Source organism: Zootoca vivipara, chromosome 7 (genome assembly GCF_963506605.1).
Source record: "Zootoca vivipara chromosome 7, rZooViv1.1, whole genome shotgun sequence".
In the NCBI taxonomy this organism is placed as follows: domain Eukaryota; kingdom Metazoa; phylum Chordata; class Lepidosauria; order Squamata; family Lacertidae; genus Zootoca; species Zootoca vivipara.
In genome coordinates this window covers 3,203,848-3,223,017 of record NC_083282.1, presented here as the reverse complement: position 1 = coordinate 3,223,017, position 19,170 = coordinate 3,203,848, and the positions used below count along the sequence as shown (strand labels likewise).

Below are 19,170 nucleotides of genomic sequence, written 5' to 3'. Positions count from 1 at the left end.
ATATAAAATATAAAATAAAATATTGAAGATGGGAGGCGTGGTCCATGTTCTGTGTTGTTAGAAGCATGTCCATATAAAATACTGTGGCCAGGTCAATGTTCTGCACAAATCTTTCTCCAAACTTCATTAGCCCTTATTTATTTATTAAACATTTCCATGCCACTTCACAGCTGGCTACCAGAGTGGCACCCTTATACTAATGCCTAATTAAGTACTATTTCTTTAAGTGGGCTTCATCACAAATCTATGCTGCTAACTTGTTTGTAAGGACTTGCTTACCGGAAGGGACTAGACGTTGGAGTGGTGCTTCGTCCGGTGACTGGAGGTGTGCCTGGTTTAACATCAATGCCACTTCCAAAAGCTTTCAGGTCCATTTCTGACATCTGAAGCAAAGAAACCCAACCAACTTACAAAGGGCACAAAATTAAACACTAACATTTTCATGCAGGACCCTGTCATACTCATTCAATCATCTTTACAATGGCAATAGGAGCTAGGAAACAAGTTCCACACCTACTCCAAAATTTCGGGGGGGGGGGGTAAGCTGTTGACATATTACGGTTCATACTCTCATATTCCATGTGACACAAATAATTAAAATCCTCAGCTAGGCAAACTGAAAGCTCTTAAACACGCCCTACCAATACTCAGTAAATCTCACCAAAAGACTTATGCATAACAGATAAAGGAGTCACTGAGTATTTGCTTGGTCTCTATAGGACTTAGAAGTACTTACTGGATAGTGTCAAATGGTCTAAGTAAATGTATTGCTATGGTGTTCCAGCATTTGGCTGAGTCCTCCAGAAAGCTACGTGCACAACATGAGCACAAACTCTGTCCGCTCAGCCTACCTCAGTCAGCTGTACAGTGTGGGTGGCAAAGCTGCAACTTGCACATTGCACACCAAGGTTTTCGGTGGTCTAAGGGAGCCCCAACAATTCAGTGGAAAATAAGCGGCTTTTTAAAAATAAAAAATAGTGACCCCACCAAACACTTTCCTCCACTATTTGCAAAGTGGACTTCGTCTAGTACCCCCAGGTAATTTTCAGTAGTATAAAAAGAACTGGAGCTTCTAACACGCCATTCCCCCCTCTTTGAAAAAATGACCTTCCCTTTTTTTGCTTATGGGTCCACTATTTTTAGTGCTACCCCGTGATGCCATTGGCTCACAGCTGGAGAAACAACACAACTGTTGTGAATATAAGGGTGCTTGGGGGAGGTACACTCACTAAGTAGCCAATAGTCAAGCATTTGACTGTGAATGTGAACCACAAACCTCCAGCCTCTGGGCCAACCTTAGCTTACCAAGGGGGTCCAATTTGGCCCATGAGGCTACAGTGGTACCTCTGGTTAAGAACTTAATTCGTTCCAGAGGTCCGTTCTTAACCTGAAACTGTTCTTAACCTGAAGCACCACCTTAGCTAATGAGGCCTCCTGCTGCCGCCGCGCCGCTGGAGCACGATTTCTGTTCTCATCCTGAAGCAAAGTTCTTAACCTGAGGTCCTATTTCTGGGTTAGCGGAGTCTGTAACCTGAAGCGTTTGTAACCCGAGGTACCACTGTATTTTCCCCAAACTACTCACTTGTCCACCAGCTGACAACACTGGGTGATGTCAGCTGATGGGGAGAGGGAGTTCAATTCTTCTGGGTGCTGTTTCACCAGGGTGTTTCCCTGCAGGGTATGTTCTGGGGAACTTTGGTTGAATTAGTTTAATTCTAAACCAATTCCATCAATGTTCAATCTCTTCCATTTGCTATTTGTTCCTACCTAAACTGGTTATGGTGCTATAAGGACTAAGACGTTATCCCTTTGGAATGATTGCTATACAATAACCATGACATGCCTGGATATGATGTGCATTTGTTCATGCTTTTCTGATGCCATTCAGCAAGATTTAAGACACAGTCACATTTACCTTCCCAGTTATAATGCTGTGTTGAGCTCCAGCTGGAATTAGTCCTCTGAAAGGCTGGCCTACTTGCGCTGGCCGACTCATATTCTGAGTCTGAGGCTGTGGTGGTGTGTGCTGTAAAGGAGGCTGAAGGGACTGTGGAAGAGCGATTAAAGGCTGGCCTGCTGATCCAAAGTTGGGCAAGGAAAGTTGTGATCCTGGAATAGGTACTGTCACCTGGAGAAAAACCAAGAATGATTTAGACACACAGATGCTTCAATAGCTAAAGTGCATCACGATTAAATTGCCACTTTTGAATACTGTTGAGAAATATACACGTGCTGCTCTCTATGTACAGCTAAATATAACTTGTACCTTTTGTATATCTGAACAGAAAGAATATACACATTTTTATCCTTTGGAGTTGTAAACTTGAAAACATATTGGCAGCATCTGATGATTCAGAAAGCAAGCGAGTCAGACATGGTTTTTAGTAAACAGAATTCCCTCCATGTCCTTCTTCTATAACTTATGTTTTCCCTATCGTCCTCATCAGCAAAACTGAGTTGAGAGTGGTAAATGGTTTGTTTTTCCTTGTGGAACTCTTGCCAAACTGGGTGATTCTTGATAGAGTTCTCCAGTACAGAGAGTTCCTCCTTTATTAACTTCTGTTTAGAGTACAGAACGCCGATCAGATGTTTGAGCAGCTTCTTGGAGAAAGTGTGGCACAGTTTCCTTGTATATTCAGTAGGATAAGTGGATTGTAGAGGGTTCTTAATTCTAAGACCCTTAGGTATAATGTCCAGGTTCTTGCATTTAGCCAGAAAGAAGATGTCAGCCTGTACCTGTGCAAGTTTCTTGGTGAGGTTGATGGACTTCCATTTCATGTGGCTCAATGTGGTGCTTTCCATAGTTCTAATTACAGGTAGGTAGCTGTGTTGGGCTGCCATAGTCGAAACAAAATAAAAAAGTTCCTTTCAGTAGGTGCTACTGGAAGGAATTTTTTTTTTCAGTGGTACCTCGGTTTACAACCACAATTGGTTCCAGAAGTCTGTACTTAACCTGAAGCGAACTTTCCCATTGAAAGTAATGGAAAGTGGATTAATCCGTTCCAGACAGGTCCATGGAGTACTCTACCTGAAGCGTACTTAACTCGAAGTATGAGTGTAATTGGTTCTGGAAGTCTGTACTTAACCTGAAGCGAACTTTCCCATTGAAAGTAATGGAAAGTGAATTAATCCGTTCCAGATGGGTCCGCGGTGTTTGTAAACAGAGGCAGTTGTAAACCGAGGTATGACTGTATTTTGTTTCAACTACGGCAGACCAACACGGCTACCTACCTGTAATGCAAAACTGAGGTTTCAGAAGCAGGAATTAGGTTTCATGGTGCAGAAAGCAGTAATTGAAAGTATTTATTTCTTGGCCCTGATGGAGAAGACATGCACCATACAGGCTCAAAAGGACAACACTGTGAGGACACAATAGTGGAAGAGATATATAGTTTCTTCATAGCCATCTTATTTGTGTTGGGTAGATTTTGCTAAAATTCCACACACACCCCATTTTAATCATGGCCCAGCCATTTCACTGCCCCTAATCCTCAAGTTTGATGCTTTTGAATTATGGTGCAGGAGTAGACTCTTGAGAGTCTCATGGACTGCAAGAAGATCAAACCTATCCATTCTGAAGGAAATCAGCCCTGAGCGCTCACTGGAAGGACAGATCCTGAAGCTGAGGCTCCAATACTTTGGCCACCTCATGAGAAGAGAAGACGCCCTGGAAAAGACCCTGATGCTGGGAAAGATGGAGGGCACAAGGAGAAGGGGACAACAGAGGACGAGATGGTTGGACAGTGTTCTCGAAGCTACCAACATGAGTTTGATAGGGAGAGTACACTTAGGGGATTGTGTCAAACAGGTTCCACCAAGTGGCCAGAGCACCAATAGGAGCATCAGTCATATTGACTGGAAATGTTCCAAGAACTCTCAAGAATACATATGAATCCATCAGCTGCTGTGGTGGGAGACCATCTTAATGTGTCCCCTACTCTGTGCAGAGAAACAGGAACGCAAGAAATGTAAATTTCACCAGGAAATGAGCTTAAGACAAGTGTGCTATTTTAAAAAATCTCCTCATCTAAAGCACCAAACCTATACCCTGTTGTGAACCAGTGTGTTACCTCCCTCAGGGTGGGATCATAACATATTGTGACAGCTCTATTGTTGTCATAGTAGCCGTGAAGTCCCGAGACACCAAAGATGAGCTCACTATAGATGCTGAAAATCCACTATTAAATTGGTATGGCATCTAGGGTCCACACATTCAAAGGGAAGGATTGAGAAGAGGCTTAACAGTATACTTCTCTAACCCCTCATCTGTTCTGTCCAGCCCCCATTGCAACCTCTCTTGTGTGTCTGTAATGACTTCAGTGATGGTGTCCTCACTGGATAACCAGACAATTAGATACAAAATACCAAAATTTAAAGTGCTACGAGCATAAAATATTAAATGAGATACAAAAGATAGCAGTATCAGTGGCAATATAGTTAGAAGACAAACGACACCCTACACCAAACAATATACCAAAATATCAAATAACATGAAGGGGCAATTGCTCCTGGCTACGACAGGGCACAAGCGAAGTTCTTAATTCATCCACTCCAGTTGCAGACCTTATCTAAATATGTACCTTATTCTGATATTACCTTTCTTACTCAGAAGCAACCATTCTCTGCTCTCATGTAGAGACCTCTGTCTTTAGAGCATGGAAATTCTGGTAAACATACATACTATGCCCAATTCCCCTTGCAACTTGGCAATAAAATAGAACCTCCATTCTTGATCCAAAACGGATGACCTCTTTTTTATTATTGTCCCACCAGCCTAATTTAAAGATTTGCCTCTTGCCTAGCAACAGTGCTGGCCTCCAATGCCACCACTGACTGCTGAGCCATGGTTTGGGGTAATACTGCAGTATGATCTAATGTAATATATCAAGTAGCCATTATTAAAAAGAGGGAAGCTTATGAAACACTTTTAGGATGCTAGCCTCTATAGAAGATCAGCACATCACTGAACAAACTGAAGTGAATGGGAATTGTATGCAGACATTCATCTAGTGCTCCTATTCATTTCTATGTACTCTATGTAGAAGAAATGGCTATGTAGTTTACAGATCTGCACCATCTTGCTAATGTTTAGATGCCATGAACAGCATGCATAGGATTTTTCTAACAAATCCCCAGCAGAAGTGCTATGGTCCTGAGTATCTATCACCTGATCTTGGAGAAAACTATTCTCTGAAACATTATGGTTTTGCATAATGGAAGATCAACTTGCTAGCTGTTGAAGATTAACTGGAGTAGGGTAAGGATCACAGTGATCTCTAGACAAAAGGTGGCTTGATTTTTTTAGAGCAACACCTCTGCAAAAAAACAATCTTATAGAAAAAGAACACTATATATATATTTTAAAAAAGTTTTATTCTGTGTTAGAACTGTTTTGGACTGCTACTTCTCTATAAAAAAACACCAACTATGTTCTCAAAAGGACATTCTCCTGTCAGGAGACAATGATACTACATGCACCACAAGACACACAGACACACAAACACTTATTAAATATAATTGAAAGCCATTTACCGTGCCATAGTTTACCTGCTGAAGAGCACTGGGAGATGGCGCAGTGTTATAGAAGCTAGTCTGACCTGTTTGCTGAACCTGTCCAGAATACAAATTTGAGGCCTGGGTAAGAGTAGCTCTGGCCTGAGAAGAGAGAGGTTAACATTTTCTAGGTGACTAGCTAAGCAAGGTTAATTTAATTTGAAGAACAGAACAGTTGTATGACCATTTCATTTTAAATTTACTCTTCTCTGTACACTGCAGCAGGAATGTTGCTGAACTTTAATTCCCATCAGCCCCAGCCAGCATGCCCAATGGTGAGAGCTGAAATCCAAGGACACCTGGAGGGTCACAGGTTCTCCACTCCTGCTATAAACATTTCCACATTTGGAAAAGCAGCAAGCATGAATAAAATATGTCCCAGATTTAATTGAACACATAACAGCTGCTATGTATAATCTATATTCAAAACAGCTGAAATACTTCCACTGCCAAATATGGGAACATGCTTCTATAAAAAGTGTAAAAGTTTTAATGGATGAATCAGGACTGCATCAGGGTGTGCAGGACTCTTCCATACATCTGTCTGAAATTACCTGCATGCTATCTCTGTTCTAATTTTCCTTCCTCCCTGCTACAGTTCAGAAAGAAGGGGGTGGGGAGAAGAGGTGTATTTGGGGAATCATATTCAGGGTTTGATGGGGTCCCTCCAAGTGTGGGTAACATTGTGAGCTGCCTCAGGTGTCTATGAGTCACCTCCCATTAATTACTCACAACGTTCTGGAGTGTCACTTTGTGTAATTGAAACAAAGTCTGCAGGCCCAGCTGCCTGGTGTGGAGGGCCACAGCAGCTGCAGGGGAATGCTGGCTGTTGACACCAGCCCAGTACATTAAGTGTTCAACAGTATGGTGCCTCAAACAACTGAAGCACTATGTAGAATAATACACATCAGTTGGGCCGTAGCTCAGTGGCAGAGAATCTGCTTTGCATGCAGAAGATTCCAAGTTCAATCCCTGGCACCCTCCAGGTAGGGATGGGAGAGACCCGTTTGAATTTGAAATGCTGCAGAGCCGCTGCCAGATAGTGCGCCATTGGCTTGACCCAGTATAAGTCAGCCTCCAGTACTCATATGACAGGGCACAATTAAATAAATGCACATCACAAAAACTGGGAAGGCTGTTTGCATGATACGGCTGTGACTGCCTGTGACAGAATGGATAACATTACCCTGTAGCTCAGAGGTTTTTAAGTTTTTTTCGAGTCCATGGCTCCCCTGACCAACTACATTCTTTTTGCAGCTCCCCTGTGGGGAAACACCTTCTGAGCCTCAGAAGTCGTTATGTCACCCCTTGCCTGCAGAGCCGGGTACTCATTGCCTCATAATGCAGATTAATTTCCCTTTTATATACACTCAGAAGCAGCACAACCATTCCATTTTGTTGTATTAAAGCTTTTGTTGTATTAAAGAGGTGATTCCAACTCTTCAGTTGCTTTTCTGGGGAGGTCTGACTCTGACCTGGAGAAGATGTGTATCAATAAGCTGGGAGCCTCCTAGTCCTGAAGCTTGACTCAGTTGATGCTCATACAAGATAGGAATAGGTTGAGTATTAGATGTCTGCTGAAACGCAAGGCTTGACTGTGCCTTGGCAAGTTCCTGGTGCTGCACTGCTGGGAAGTTGTGTAAGGCTGTGCCAGAAAGGACCACTGGTGACGGCTGAGACAGGCCACTTTGCATAAATGCCTGCTGGGATCTATAAAACAATAGTGCCCTGAATTAGTTAAGTTAATAAACATTATTAAACTACAAAAACTGGTTTCGTGATTAACCTTTTAATGTGCACTAGGCATAAAACAAGGAGAAACACACAAACGTATATCATACACCCCCTTATTACAAGAAGAAGAAGAAGAAGAAGAAGAACAACAACAACAACAACAAGAAGAAGAAGAAGAGGAGGAGGAGGAGGAGGAGTTTGGATTTGATATCCCGCTTTATCACTACCCGAAGGAGTCTCAAAGCGGCTAACAATCTCCTTTCCCCTCCTCCCCCACAACAGACACCCTGTGAGGTGGGTGGGGCTGAGAGACTTCAGAGAAGTGTGACTAGCCCAAGGTCACCCAGCAGCTGCATGTGGAGGAGCGGAGACGCGAACCTGGCTCCCCAGATTATGAGTCTGCCGCTCTTAACCACTACACCACACTGGCTCTAAGGGGGGAAGATTACTAAGGGGGGAAATCCATGCAAATACAGTGGTGCCTCGCAAGACGAATTTAATTCGTTCTGCGAGTCAATTCGTTTTGCGAATACCATAGGAATGCATTGATATTTTTTTGCCCATAGGAATGCATTAATTGAATTTCAATTATGGGAAACCGCGATTTGCTAGACGAATTTTTCTTGCGATGCAACCTCCGATTGCAAAACCCATTCATCTAGCGAAAAATTCGTCTAGCAGGGCATTCGTATAGTGAGGTACCACTGTACTCAAAACTGACATCATTTTTTAAAAGACTTTCTTTAGTCTTGTTTACAGAACTGTAAGAATGGTTCTTTCTAGAAACTGTAGCACATGACTTAAAGCCACTTCACCAGCAGTTGAATAAAAGTGTCATAGCCAGGGAAACAGATTATTTCAAAATCTAGCACAAAAATGCACCACACAAGTTGTAAAAGGAACAAATTTACAAGATTTCAAGTGCTTCTGCTCAGAATTGCAGAGGAAACCTAAAGTGGACAAACACAAAGGACTGGCAAGATTCTGAACAGGCAGAGAAATGATACTTCACATACCACATCTAACCTACTCCCACCTCAGAAATTCTAAGTCTCCTTTTAGTCCTTTTAGTCTAACATTTTCAACACTTATCCCTAAAGCACGCGAAAATCTAAAATGAACGAACTTACTTTGCATGCATTTTTAAATTTTAATGTGGACTGTTTAATTTCAGAACTTGCATTTTCTGGTCAAAAACAGTGCAGTTTTCACAATTCTTACACCAATGAATACAAATGAAATAAATGTGTGACATAGTTAAGAGACTAGAACTAGAAACAAAATATTAACAAAGAGATGTTGCTTTCTATTTACCTATAAGGCTGCAATGATGAGTTAAACAATTCCTGGGCTTGGGAAACAGCAGGTGCTGCTCCTAAACCCATCTGAGCTTGATGCTGCCCTTGCAGAGGTGCATATATAGGGATTGGTATCTGTTGAACTGATGTAGGCTGTAAGGAATATAATTAATTAGATATCCAAGCAAACAAACATCAGAAATTGCCATGTGCTCAGTCCGTCTAGCAATTCTATTCTCTTGAGGTGGCTCACAAAGTTCTCAGTTAAGAGGTTGTCTTTTCAACCTGCTTCTTGAAATCCTTTAACTGTAGATGCTGTGGATTGAAACTGGGAGTTTTTACTCACAAAGAAAGTTCTCTGATACCTATGATACCTGAACAAATAATGGTGTGTGCATCTCACTAGTTGCTAAAAATATCAAAGGAGTGGGAAGTACCTGCAGATTCTGTGCTAGATATTTGGCTTGCAGGAACTGCAGACTACAGAAGGTACCCCAGTTCTTGCAGCTGATGAGCATAATCTTTCACAGTAGGATGCCTCTCCTCTTTGAATACACCAGGCATCCCCAAACTTCGGCCCTCCAGATGTTTTGGACTACAATTCCCATCATCCCTGACCACTGGTCCTGTTAGATAGGGATCATGGGAGTTGTAGGCCAAAACATCTGGAGGGCCGAAGTTTGGGGATGCCTGGAAGACACTGTTAAAAATGTTCCAGTATGAGCCACCAGCTGTGACCACAACTCAATGGTTTAGCTGGACAAGGACATTTAAAATGTTGAACTCTGATTTGGAATACAAGAGTCAACATTTGTATGGTTATTAAAAAGCAAATATGCCACCCAGTCAATCCCCTAAGTACCTGTGAGAGCCCTGGCTGAAATCCTTGCTGTTGGGCCAGTGATGGAGGAGCCAGTCGTGCATGCTGGGTACCAAAGAGATGGCTTGTATCCATGTAGAAAGCTGGAATTTGAGCTACAGAGTCATAAGAGAAAAAAAATCAGTAGCACAGCGCCTGAGTTAACTAAAAAGTAAAGGCAATTGATACGCCTAGCTGCTAAACAAATTGGGGGGGGGGGAGATTTCAAAGGCAAGAAAAAAAGACTGTCAATTTTCAAAAAGAGTGTTTGTGTTTTCTTTACAAATACTACAACATTCAATACAATTTGTTGGGAGCAACGAATAGACTGCAAAGTTGCAATCATGAAAGTAACCGGAAGATTTAAGAAACACTGAGCTTAAATTTAGTCACCCCTACCTTTAAATAGAAAGAGGAACCATTTATACCCAGATACAATGCAAAGAGACTACCTCGTATATTACCTGCTGCCGACTGAGACACATAGACCTGTGGACTCTGCTGCTGCTGAGCAATTAGCGATGGCATACAGCTTAGCTGGGAAAAGTGACCAGCAGATGCCAAATTACTTGTCTGTAACTGCTGTGGCTTCACTTTACAAATGTTAGGTGGATCAGAGGTTGTGGTTGTTTTTGTACTCAGTGAAGAGGTAGTGTATGTTCCAGCTCCTAAAATTACAACCAGCAAAGCACTGCTTTAATAGTTACTAAAATCTAACATGCTTCAGTAAGCTAGTCATAAGTTTGGTATACCCTAAGTAAAAATGCAAATTGTTAACTACTGCAGTACTTTATTCAAACATTCTACTTCTGTTATTTATTTATTTAATTTCTGCCCCAACCTTCTTTCCAAAGAAGATCAGGAAAACTAACAAAGCAGCAATATATATATATTTTAAAAAGAATACTTAAAAACATTAAACACCTAGAAACATTGAAACACAGTTAACATATTCTTACAGGTAATACTTTCAAGGTTACCAAGAACAGTATATTTCAGTCATCAAATGCTTTGGAGGACATTTCACCAAGTGAGGTCTTGTCATGGGTCATCGCCAACCAGGCAACACCCGGACATAACAACACTAGCAGGACCTCCCATGCTAATTGAAGGGTGCCTACAAGAGGATTTGCCTAAAGTAGCTTCACAGATTACTTCTTCCTACATGTGATGGCCCACATCCAAAGAGTTAAACAGACCTAGAGCCTGAGTTTGCTTTTCCCCTCTTCCCTCCCCCTTTAGTGTCATGTCTTTTAGACTGTGGCCAGGGGCTGTCTTGCCTTGTTTCAAGGGACTGTATGCAAGCTGCTCTGGCAGTCTTTTTGACTGAAGGACCAAGAAACTTTCAAGGAGATGAGCAACTATATAACCTTTAGAAGACATCTGAAAGCAGCCCTGTATTGGGAAGCTTTTAAATGTTTAATTATGCTTTTATATATGTTGGAAGCCGCCTAGAGTGGCTGGTGCAACCCAGTCAGACAGACTGCGTAACAACAACAACAACAACAGCGGTGTAGTCCAAAAGCTTATACCTGACAATGAAGTTGTAGGTGTAACTGAAGCCACAGGAATGGGAGGCATTGATGCACTTGAGAAAGAGCTGTATGTACCACTGGTTGGTCCACTGCTACTGCTGCTGCTTCCACTGCCACTGCTGCCACCACTACCGCCACCTACTGGAGATGCTGATGATGTAGCTGGTGAATTCTTCTCCCCGACATTTGGTGAATTCTCCCATGCTTTGCGAGCAGACTCCATCTAGTCAGAAAAAGGAAATGGTTCCACTTTGAAATACATATTTAGCCCATTTAATTTTCACAGTGTCTTATTTTCACTTTGTCTCTCTAGATAGCATCCATACTCCTCTAGTTAGCTGCCAGGGAAACTGAATTGTTTTAGAATATTAGAGATAGAAATTGTTTAATGTTTTCAAAAAACATGGGGCAAGCATACAGCAAAGGTTAGAGCCAAGTGTGAATCATTACTATCTTTGATACATTTTAAAAAAACTTTTCTCAACAAAACCTTTTAGAAGTATTCCTCAGCTATTTAATCCACATTACATTGATAGCACCATTAATCTAACACATTTTACACTCTAGATCTGAATCTCAGGGACCCACAAGTATGCAATATGAACTAAGCCAAATGTAGCACAATCCTGCACATCAACCATAATACAGATTTCAAAAACCCCGACAAAACTTTTGCTTTTTATACCACAGTTTAGAATTTGCCAGTAACCAAAACCAGGATTAAATACTGTAGGTTTAAATAAGCTGGGCTATAATGGAAAAGTCAAAGAAGAGATTTGCAACCACATTTTCATTAACTGCTATCACTGGGCTTGCTTTTAAGTATAAAAATGTGCCCAAGACATGTGTCAACTCTTCACGGTTCTATATTGAACCTACCACCTCAGCATCTCTGAGCAGTCCTGAATAATGCATAAACTATGCATAAGCCACCATATTAATAGTACTCATACCTAATGAGGCATCATAAAATTGAACAGATTGTTACTTCTCTGGAAGTTGTATTATATTTTCTGCAGTGATTGAATACAGAAACAGGCGATGAAGATATATAATTACAATCAAAATTATTCAACCCTCATTGCAAATCAGGTTTATTAGCAAAATTTACAGACTTCCAGCTGTTTGCAATGAGCAAACTAAACAAAAGCAATTGAAATAGCTCAACACAACAGATGCTTCAAGTGGTTTCTCCAAATTCAGCTCAAATTGCAACTTATACTGGCTTCTCCCATCTCACTATTATTCAACCCCTTCATGGCAAGCATCTTAGTGTTGTTGTTGTTTAGTCGTTTAGTCGTGTCCGACTCTTCGTGACCCCATGGACCATAGCACGCCAGGCACTCCTGTCTTGCACTGCCTCCCGCAGTTTGGTCAAACTCATGTTGGTAGCTTCGAGAACACTGTCCAACCATCTCGTCCTCTGTCGTCCCCTTCTCCTAGTGCCCTCAATCTTTCCCAACATCAGGGTCTTTTCCAGGGAGTCTTCTCTTCTCATGAGGTGTCCAAAGTATTGGAGCCTCAGCTTCACGATCTGTCCTTCCAGGGAGCACTCTGGGCTGATTTCCTTAAGAATGGATAGGTTTGATCTTCTTGCAGTCCATGGGACTCTCAAGAGTCTCCTCCAGCACCATAATTCAAAAGCATCAATTCTTCGGCGATCAGCCTTCTTTATGCTCTCACTTCCATACATCACTACTGGGAAAACCATAGCTTGAACTATACGGACCTTTGTCGGCAAGGTGATGTCTCTGCTTTTTAAGATGCTGTCTAGGTTTGTCATTGCTTTTCTCCCAAGAAGCAGGCGTCTTTTAATTTCTTAGTAGAGCAGCCTTTTGCTGCTATTACCTGCTGCAAATGAGATGCATAGCCAGAAAGCAGCTTCTGGCACTGTTCCTGAGGAATCTTAGCCCATTCCTCATGAGGAATGGTCTTCACTTCAGTAATATTCTTGGCTTTGTGTGCTGCAACCGCCTTCTTCAAATCCCACCAGAGATTTTCTATGGGGTTCAAGTCAGGTAACTGTGATGGCCACTGTAGAACCTTCCGGGACTTCTTCTGCAACCAAGCCTTGGTGGAATTTCAGGTATGTTTGGGATCGTTTTCCCGTGGGAAGGTCCAGTGATGCCCAAGCTTCTCACGGACAGCATGTTTTCTCCTAAGATTTCCTGATACTTCAATGAATCCATCCTGCCTTCCACATGCTCCAAGTTTCCAGTGCCAGAGGATGCAAAGCAGCCCCAGAGCAGTGTGTTCTTTTCATTATTCTTCCTCCAGACATAATGCTGATCCATGGGGCCAAAAAGTTCCAATTCTGTTTCATCACTCCACAGAACAGTATCCCAAAACTTCTGTGGCTTATTTACATGATTTTGAGTATACTGGAGCTGACTTTTCTTGTGCTTTTGGTTCAGTAGTGGTGAACGTCTTGGAGTTTTGGCATGGAAACCTTCTGCACTTAGTAAGGCGCCTTACTGTGCTCACTGAAACATCAGTGCCTGCTGTCATCAAGTCTTGCTACAGCTCTTTCGCAGTCACTTGGAGGTTTTCCCCAGCCTGCCTTCTCAGTATTCTGGTTGCTGCCTCAGATAGCTTCCGTTTTCTGCCCTGTCCAAGTAGTGTAACCACTGTTCCTTTAACTTTGAACTTGCAAATTAGGCTTTCAACAGTGTTTCTGGGAACACGCAGTGCTTTTGCTATCTTCTTGAATCTTGCTCCTTGTTTGTGAAGGGTGATGATCTCTTCTCTATTTCTAACATGACCTATTTATCCATATTTCTAACATGCAGCCAAATTTGACACTCAGCAAACACCTGGCCAGCTCAGGTATTTCATGCTTTCCGTCTCAAGCACACTTGTTGCAACACACTTTGTTCAGCTGCATAAGGTGTGCTTGAGACAACACCTGTTGTATTTGTGCTGTTGTGAGGGATTCTATTCAGGGGAGTTGAATAATAGTGAGATGGGAGAAGCCAGTATGAGTTGCAATTTGAGCTGAATTTGGAGAAACCACTTGAAGCATCCGTTGTGTTGAGCTATTTCAATTGCTTTTGTTTGATTTGCTCATTGCAAACAGCTGAAAGTTTGTAAATTTTGATTTCAGCTTAACAGTTCAGCCTTAAAAACTCTGGTATTTACTTCCTTTCTTCCTGATGTTTAAGCATCTGCTTTGCGCTCTTGTGCCACTCAGTGAGTACTGAATAACTGCCACCACTGCTCTTCCTTTGAGTGAGAGAGGATGGTTGAGTTTGGTGCAGAAAATGGAAGGTCACCCACAGCCGTGGCCTCTTGCCTGCCTTTGAGCAAGAGCCTGGCCTGGCCTGATAACCCTTGCCATTGCCCCAACAATCCTTCTAACACCATGCTGACAGAGAGTGCAAAATACAGCATGCGCTTCAAACCTGCATAGGACAATTAGGAGAATACTGACGACAACCCATTGTATGTGTAACCACCCCCTGCAACTAGGCAATTGCAACAATCCAGCCAGGTTACACAGAGATCCAAGATTATTGTGTGTCATGAGAGGCATGCTGGTTTAGCCCCCCACAAACTGTAGGAAACATTTTTGCCACTAGTGTGTGGCCCTCAGGGGAAAAAGTTACTTATCCCTGCTACTTTCAGAAAAGTAACAATCAGTCAGTCTTCAGATGCCTCAGAACTTGTAGTTGTCTATGCGAGACAATTTTTATGGATAACCACTTTTGATCATAAGATTATGTATTACATGTATCAGTTTAAAATCAACCCTAAATTTTCTAATGCAACGGATTTCAGCTACAATGCATGCTGCAAATTAGCATCTTACTGGAAATTACCAGACAAAACTATATATTGGTTATTAAGTTTATTTTATGGCATTTAAAGCCTCCCCCCTCCCATTAAGTTTAATGTAAAATTATGTCCCTAGGTGTAAAATATTCAAGACACTACTCAGAAATATCAAATCTTCATTACAGAACACAAAAGGTTCAAATGTAAAACCTGTTTTAAGAAAGACAATAGCATGATAAGAATCAATAGCAAGACATTAGATACTGTTCATAACACAACTGCTGTATCAGAACATGGCATGTGCCTTTATCTACTCACTACCTTCCTATTGGCCTACCTGTCCACATTCACAACAGCAAGTTACATGCAAACTTTATACCAAATACCCAAATAGTTCCTCAGACTAAACAGAACAAAAGGGTACATTACTTTATCACAGCAATGCTTTCAGCCGAATACATCTACAGAGGCACAATAGTGAAGTTTAAATGATACGTCAATATGAAACAGATCAGAGAGGAAAAAGGCAGCACAGCCATGTCAATCTAAGCAACAACTGGAATAATTGTTGAGTGTAAGCTCTGCTGAAGTTGTGCACATTTACTTTACAAGTTGCTTTCAGCCCAGTGCTATGTTTGTTTTGCAATTTCCATAAGTATTTTGAAATGTGGGTCAGGTCTTCAAAAATTCAGTCTAGTCTCAGCTGATTAAGAGAGTTATTAGCATATACATACAATGTATGTCAATAAGACAAGAACCCCACCCTCTAAAATCTGTAATCACAGGGGACATGTTCCTATTTGGAATCTCTCTCACAAAACCTCTATTTAACTGAGTTATGCAAATACATGTTCTACCACTTTACAGAACTGAGAAGAATTGGTATCAACCTGTAAATAATGCTACTGAGACTCACTTTGCAGCATGAGATGCACAATATAGTCCAAATGAACACCGTCACCTATGAACACTACCTGGCTGCCTTCACAAACCTACCTCACACCATCACTAAAAAGGTCACACTAGTTACCACTTAATAGAAAATATTAAGCGATCAGCAAGTTCTAACACTGCCAGTCTCCTGCACAAAGTGTGCTGCATCAGCCAGCCAATATACATTACATATTGCTAACCTCAACAATAATTGCTCAAAACAATACAAGCTATTTCACAGGAAGGCATCTGGAACCACCTACATAGCTCATTTCCCATATACTCTCTATAGGAGGGGGAAATCACAATCATCCTAATAAGTCCTATCTGATATTCTGATGTGTATCTAGGATTTGGGTGGCAAGAGTCAGCTGATTGCTGTTAGTTACAAAGTGGGATAAAAGAAATGTAATGAACCCCCTTAGAAACTCTTGTTCTAGTGGTCTAAAAAGCAAAAACTGCCTTTTTGGTCTCTCCACTGAAGTTTGCCAGCAAGATCTTGATTAAGTCTTTCCCCTGCATGCAAGAAAATGACCCTTAGAGGGATGTGGTACATACCTTGAGGGTGAGGTCCACGGTAGCGGGAGAAACTGGAGTTAGGCTGGAGCTCTGTTGTAGAGCCTCCCTCCTAGGGAGGGGAAGGGTGTGGGGCAGGGGCACCTGAAAGGCAGGCAACACACATCACATTCTAGCTAGGTCTATAACAAAAGCCCCAACAAAAGCAAGAGCTCAAGCAATGCCGCTGAACTAGATTGTCTTTCAGGTGCAAGCATTTAGCAGGGAAGCTTTAACATAAAAAGGACAAAAAAGATCTGATAGGTGTGTGTGTGTGGGGAGACTTTCCGGTTCATAGTTATGGCTTGTTGACCATTTCCTTTTGGATTTAATTCCAAAAATTTAATTCAGGTTATTGTAATTCCCCTATACTGATTCTCACAGGACTCATTAAAGAAGTAGAATGATGGCCCTCAAACATTGAGAAATATCCTCCTTTCATAGTAAAATAAAAAAATTCCTTCAGTAGCACCTTAAAGACCAACTAAGTTTTTATTTTGGTATGAGCTTTCGTGTGCATGCACACTTCTTCAGATACAGTGAAATGGAAGTTTCCAGGCACTTATCATAGTGTCAGAGATGCACAAAAACTAAACTACTGCAGGAATAGTACAATTTTACTTGAACTTAACTAAGTGCAATCAATAGATTTCCTGAAGACTCAAATATAGACGAAACAAAGACATTGATGCTCCCTTACTCTTGGCCATTAACAGTGCTCTTACAATCATTCTTACAAAATACTGCCACAGAATGGAATTAAGCTAGTTTAAAGAATGAAGGTAGATGAAATTTTCAAACCACATATCTAGGAGTAAATCGAACTCCAAAAATACTGTACACAAGTCATCAGCATCCGAGAATTACACGGTACTCCAACATGGACATAATAATCAACCTCAAACATTTCAAAACTTTATGAACAAAAGGGATGACAAAGAAAGCCACAAACACCGCCACAAAGTATACTTAATAGGAAACAATTCACTAACTGGAAACTCTCTTGGAGAGTCATTCAAATCCTGCTCTCCTTCAAACACAAGCATGGTTAAGCCAGAGATGGAGTCGCAAAACAACAAAATAATAAGCACCAGGATTCCATAAGGGGACACTTTCTGTTGCCAGACAGCATTTGTCAAGGTGTACCATCAATCAAAGAACACAAATCCAAAGCCTTTGCAGACTTACCAAATAAAAATAAAGGTACATTGGATAAAAGCATTTAAATTCAATAACCACTGCCATTATTCTGCTCTTAAAAGTTCTAGGTTGCTTTGATCTTATTTGGCATCCACAATTGGTTTCCAAAGTTATTCACAGAATATCTAGGTGTCCACATATTGCAGCAGGAAATAAGATACTAGTCAGGAGAACCATTTGTAGAGGACCTGTACCACTTTGGCGAGAAACACGAGACTAACACACAAGCAGAATGATTACAATTCACATTGTATGCCCAGTTATTTAGAGGTCATTGCCCACACACTTCTCAATTTTGTGTGTGTGTGTGTGTGTGTTGCTTTTGCTTTTTCAAGCCCTTATAAGATGAACAGAAACTTCACTTCTCTCTTGTAGCTGTGGCTAAAGAGAGATATCTAACAGAGCCATGATTTGGCAGTGAGAAGCAACTTCATGGTCTCATGCTTTCACCCCTCAAACTTGTGCATGCCTTCTCATCCATTCTTTTCAGAGTTTGAGAGAACAATAATTTCCCATAATGTTTTAGTTGGGCAGCCCATCAATCCAAACCAGGGATTTAGACCCACTTCAAAGCATGACTCCAATCTCCACTTTGCAGGCAAACTATGGTTACTGCTAACCTGGATTATCCAATTTAGCTGTCAGCTGTTACAGTAATCTCAAACAGTGAAAGAGTAGGTGAAGGAACAGACTAATCATTGGGGGGGGAGGGGAGAGTAGAGAAGATGAAGAAGTGTGTAATCATAAATGGATGCTCCAACGGCTCCATGGCATATGAATTTACTCTAAAAGTGATATTATTGCATGAAAAGTCTGTTTTGTTACTTACACGCTTGTCCAGAGTTATGCCTACTAGCATAACACAAAAAGCCAATTTCAAGACTATGGTGCGAAGGGTGTATGTGAAAGACAACAAAGTAATTACTTGAGTAAGCCCTATTACTATATTATGATTGCAAATATGATCTTCAGGATTGCTCAATATGGATGTAGTTAAATTAACAAAATTCTTCCTGTATGTGTGACGAGTAATTTTTTTCAACATGTTCACCATGTTATATAGCAGATTGGCAATTTTGATATAGAAATAAATTCTAGTAAAACTGAAGTACATGCAGGTGCTGCTATTGGAATGGTCATTATACAAAATCTGAGTTATCTGAACACAAATAATTATGCCTAAACCTTGGTACATGGATGACTAATTCAGATATCCAAACAGTCAAAGTTTGCCCATTTCCTTACTTGGTTTTTTTGCTGGCCAGCAGCAGTCATTTCGGGCACAAAGCATGGAGGGAGATCAGACAAATCAGGGAGCAGGAGAGATCAAAGAAATGTTTTTCCTTTGTTTGGCTTTTGCTGATTGGCTGCAGCAGTTTCAGGCAGAAACCATTAAGTGAGGGAGGGAGCGAGATCAGACAAATCAGGGAGCAGGAGAGATCAAAGAAACAATTTTTTCATTTGTTTGGCTTTTGCTGACTGGCTGTAGCAGTTACAGGTAGGTAGCCGTGTTGGTCTGAGTAGAAGCAAAATAAAAAAAATTCCTTCAGTAGCACCTTAAAGACCAACTAAGTTTATATTTTGGTATGAGCTTTCGTGTGCATGCACACTTCTTCAGGCTGTAGCAGTTTCAGGCAGAAAGCATGGAGGGAGGGAGAATGGATAAATCAGATTAGAAATGTTCCCATAGGAAATAATGGAAATCATCAGCTCATTATGCAAATGCTCA

General features: G+C 41.3%; 1 protein-coding gene across 21 annotated transcripts in view; it reads right to left on the bottom strand.

Moving 5' to 3' along the window:
• PRRC2C (proline rich coiled-coil 2C) overlaps positions 1 to 19,170 on the bottom strand; it is a 79,121-nt gene that overhangs the window by 12,548 nt on the left and 47,403 nt on the right. For 8 of the 21 annotated variants that reach the window (XM_060276558.1, XM_060276560.1, XM_060276559.1 and 5 more), the window contains 9 exons: positions 16,245 to 16,346; positions 10,977 to 11,202; positions 9,897 to 10,112; positions 9,448 to 9,560; positions 8,602 to 8,738; positions 7,029 to 7,263; positions 5,533 to 5,655; positions 1,916 to 2,128; positions 280 to 383 (listed from right to left, as the gene is read on the bottom strand). In XM_060276558.1, coding sequence (XP_060132541.1) covers positions 280 to 383; positions 1,916 to 2,128; positions 5,533 to 5,655; positions 7,029 to 7,263; positions 8,602 to 8,738; positions 9,448 to 9,560; positions 9,897 to 10,112; positions 10,977 to 11,202; positions 16,245 to 16,346 — 1,469 coding nt within the window. The remainder of the gene's footprint in view (positions 1 to 279; positions 384 to 1,915; positions 2,129 to 5,532; positions 5,656 to 7,028; positions 7,264 to 8,601; positions 8,739 to 9,447; positions 9,561 to 9,896; positions 10,113 to 10,976; positions 11,203 to 16,244; positions 16,347 to 19,170) is intronic. The other 13 variants (XM_035121293.2, XM_035121298.2, XM_035121305.2 and 10 more) reach the window with 8 other exon arrangements.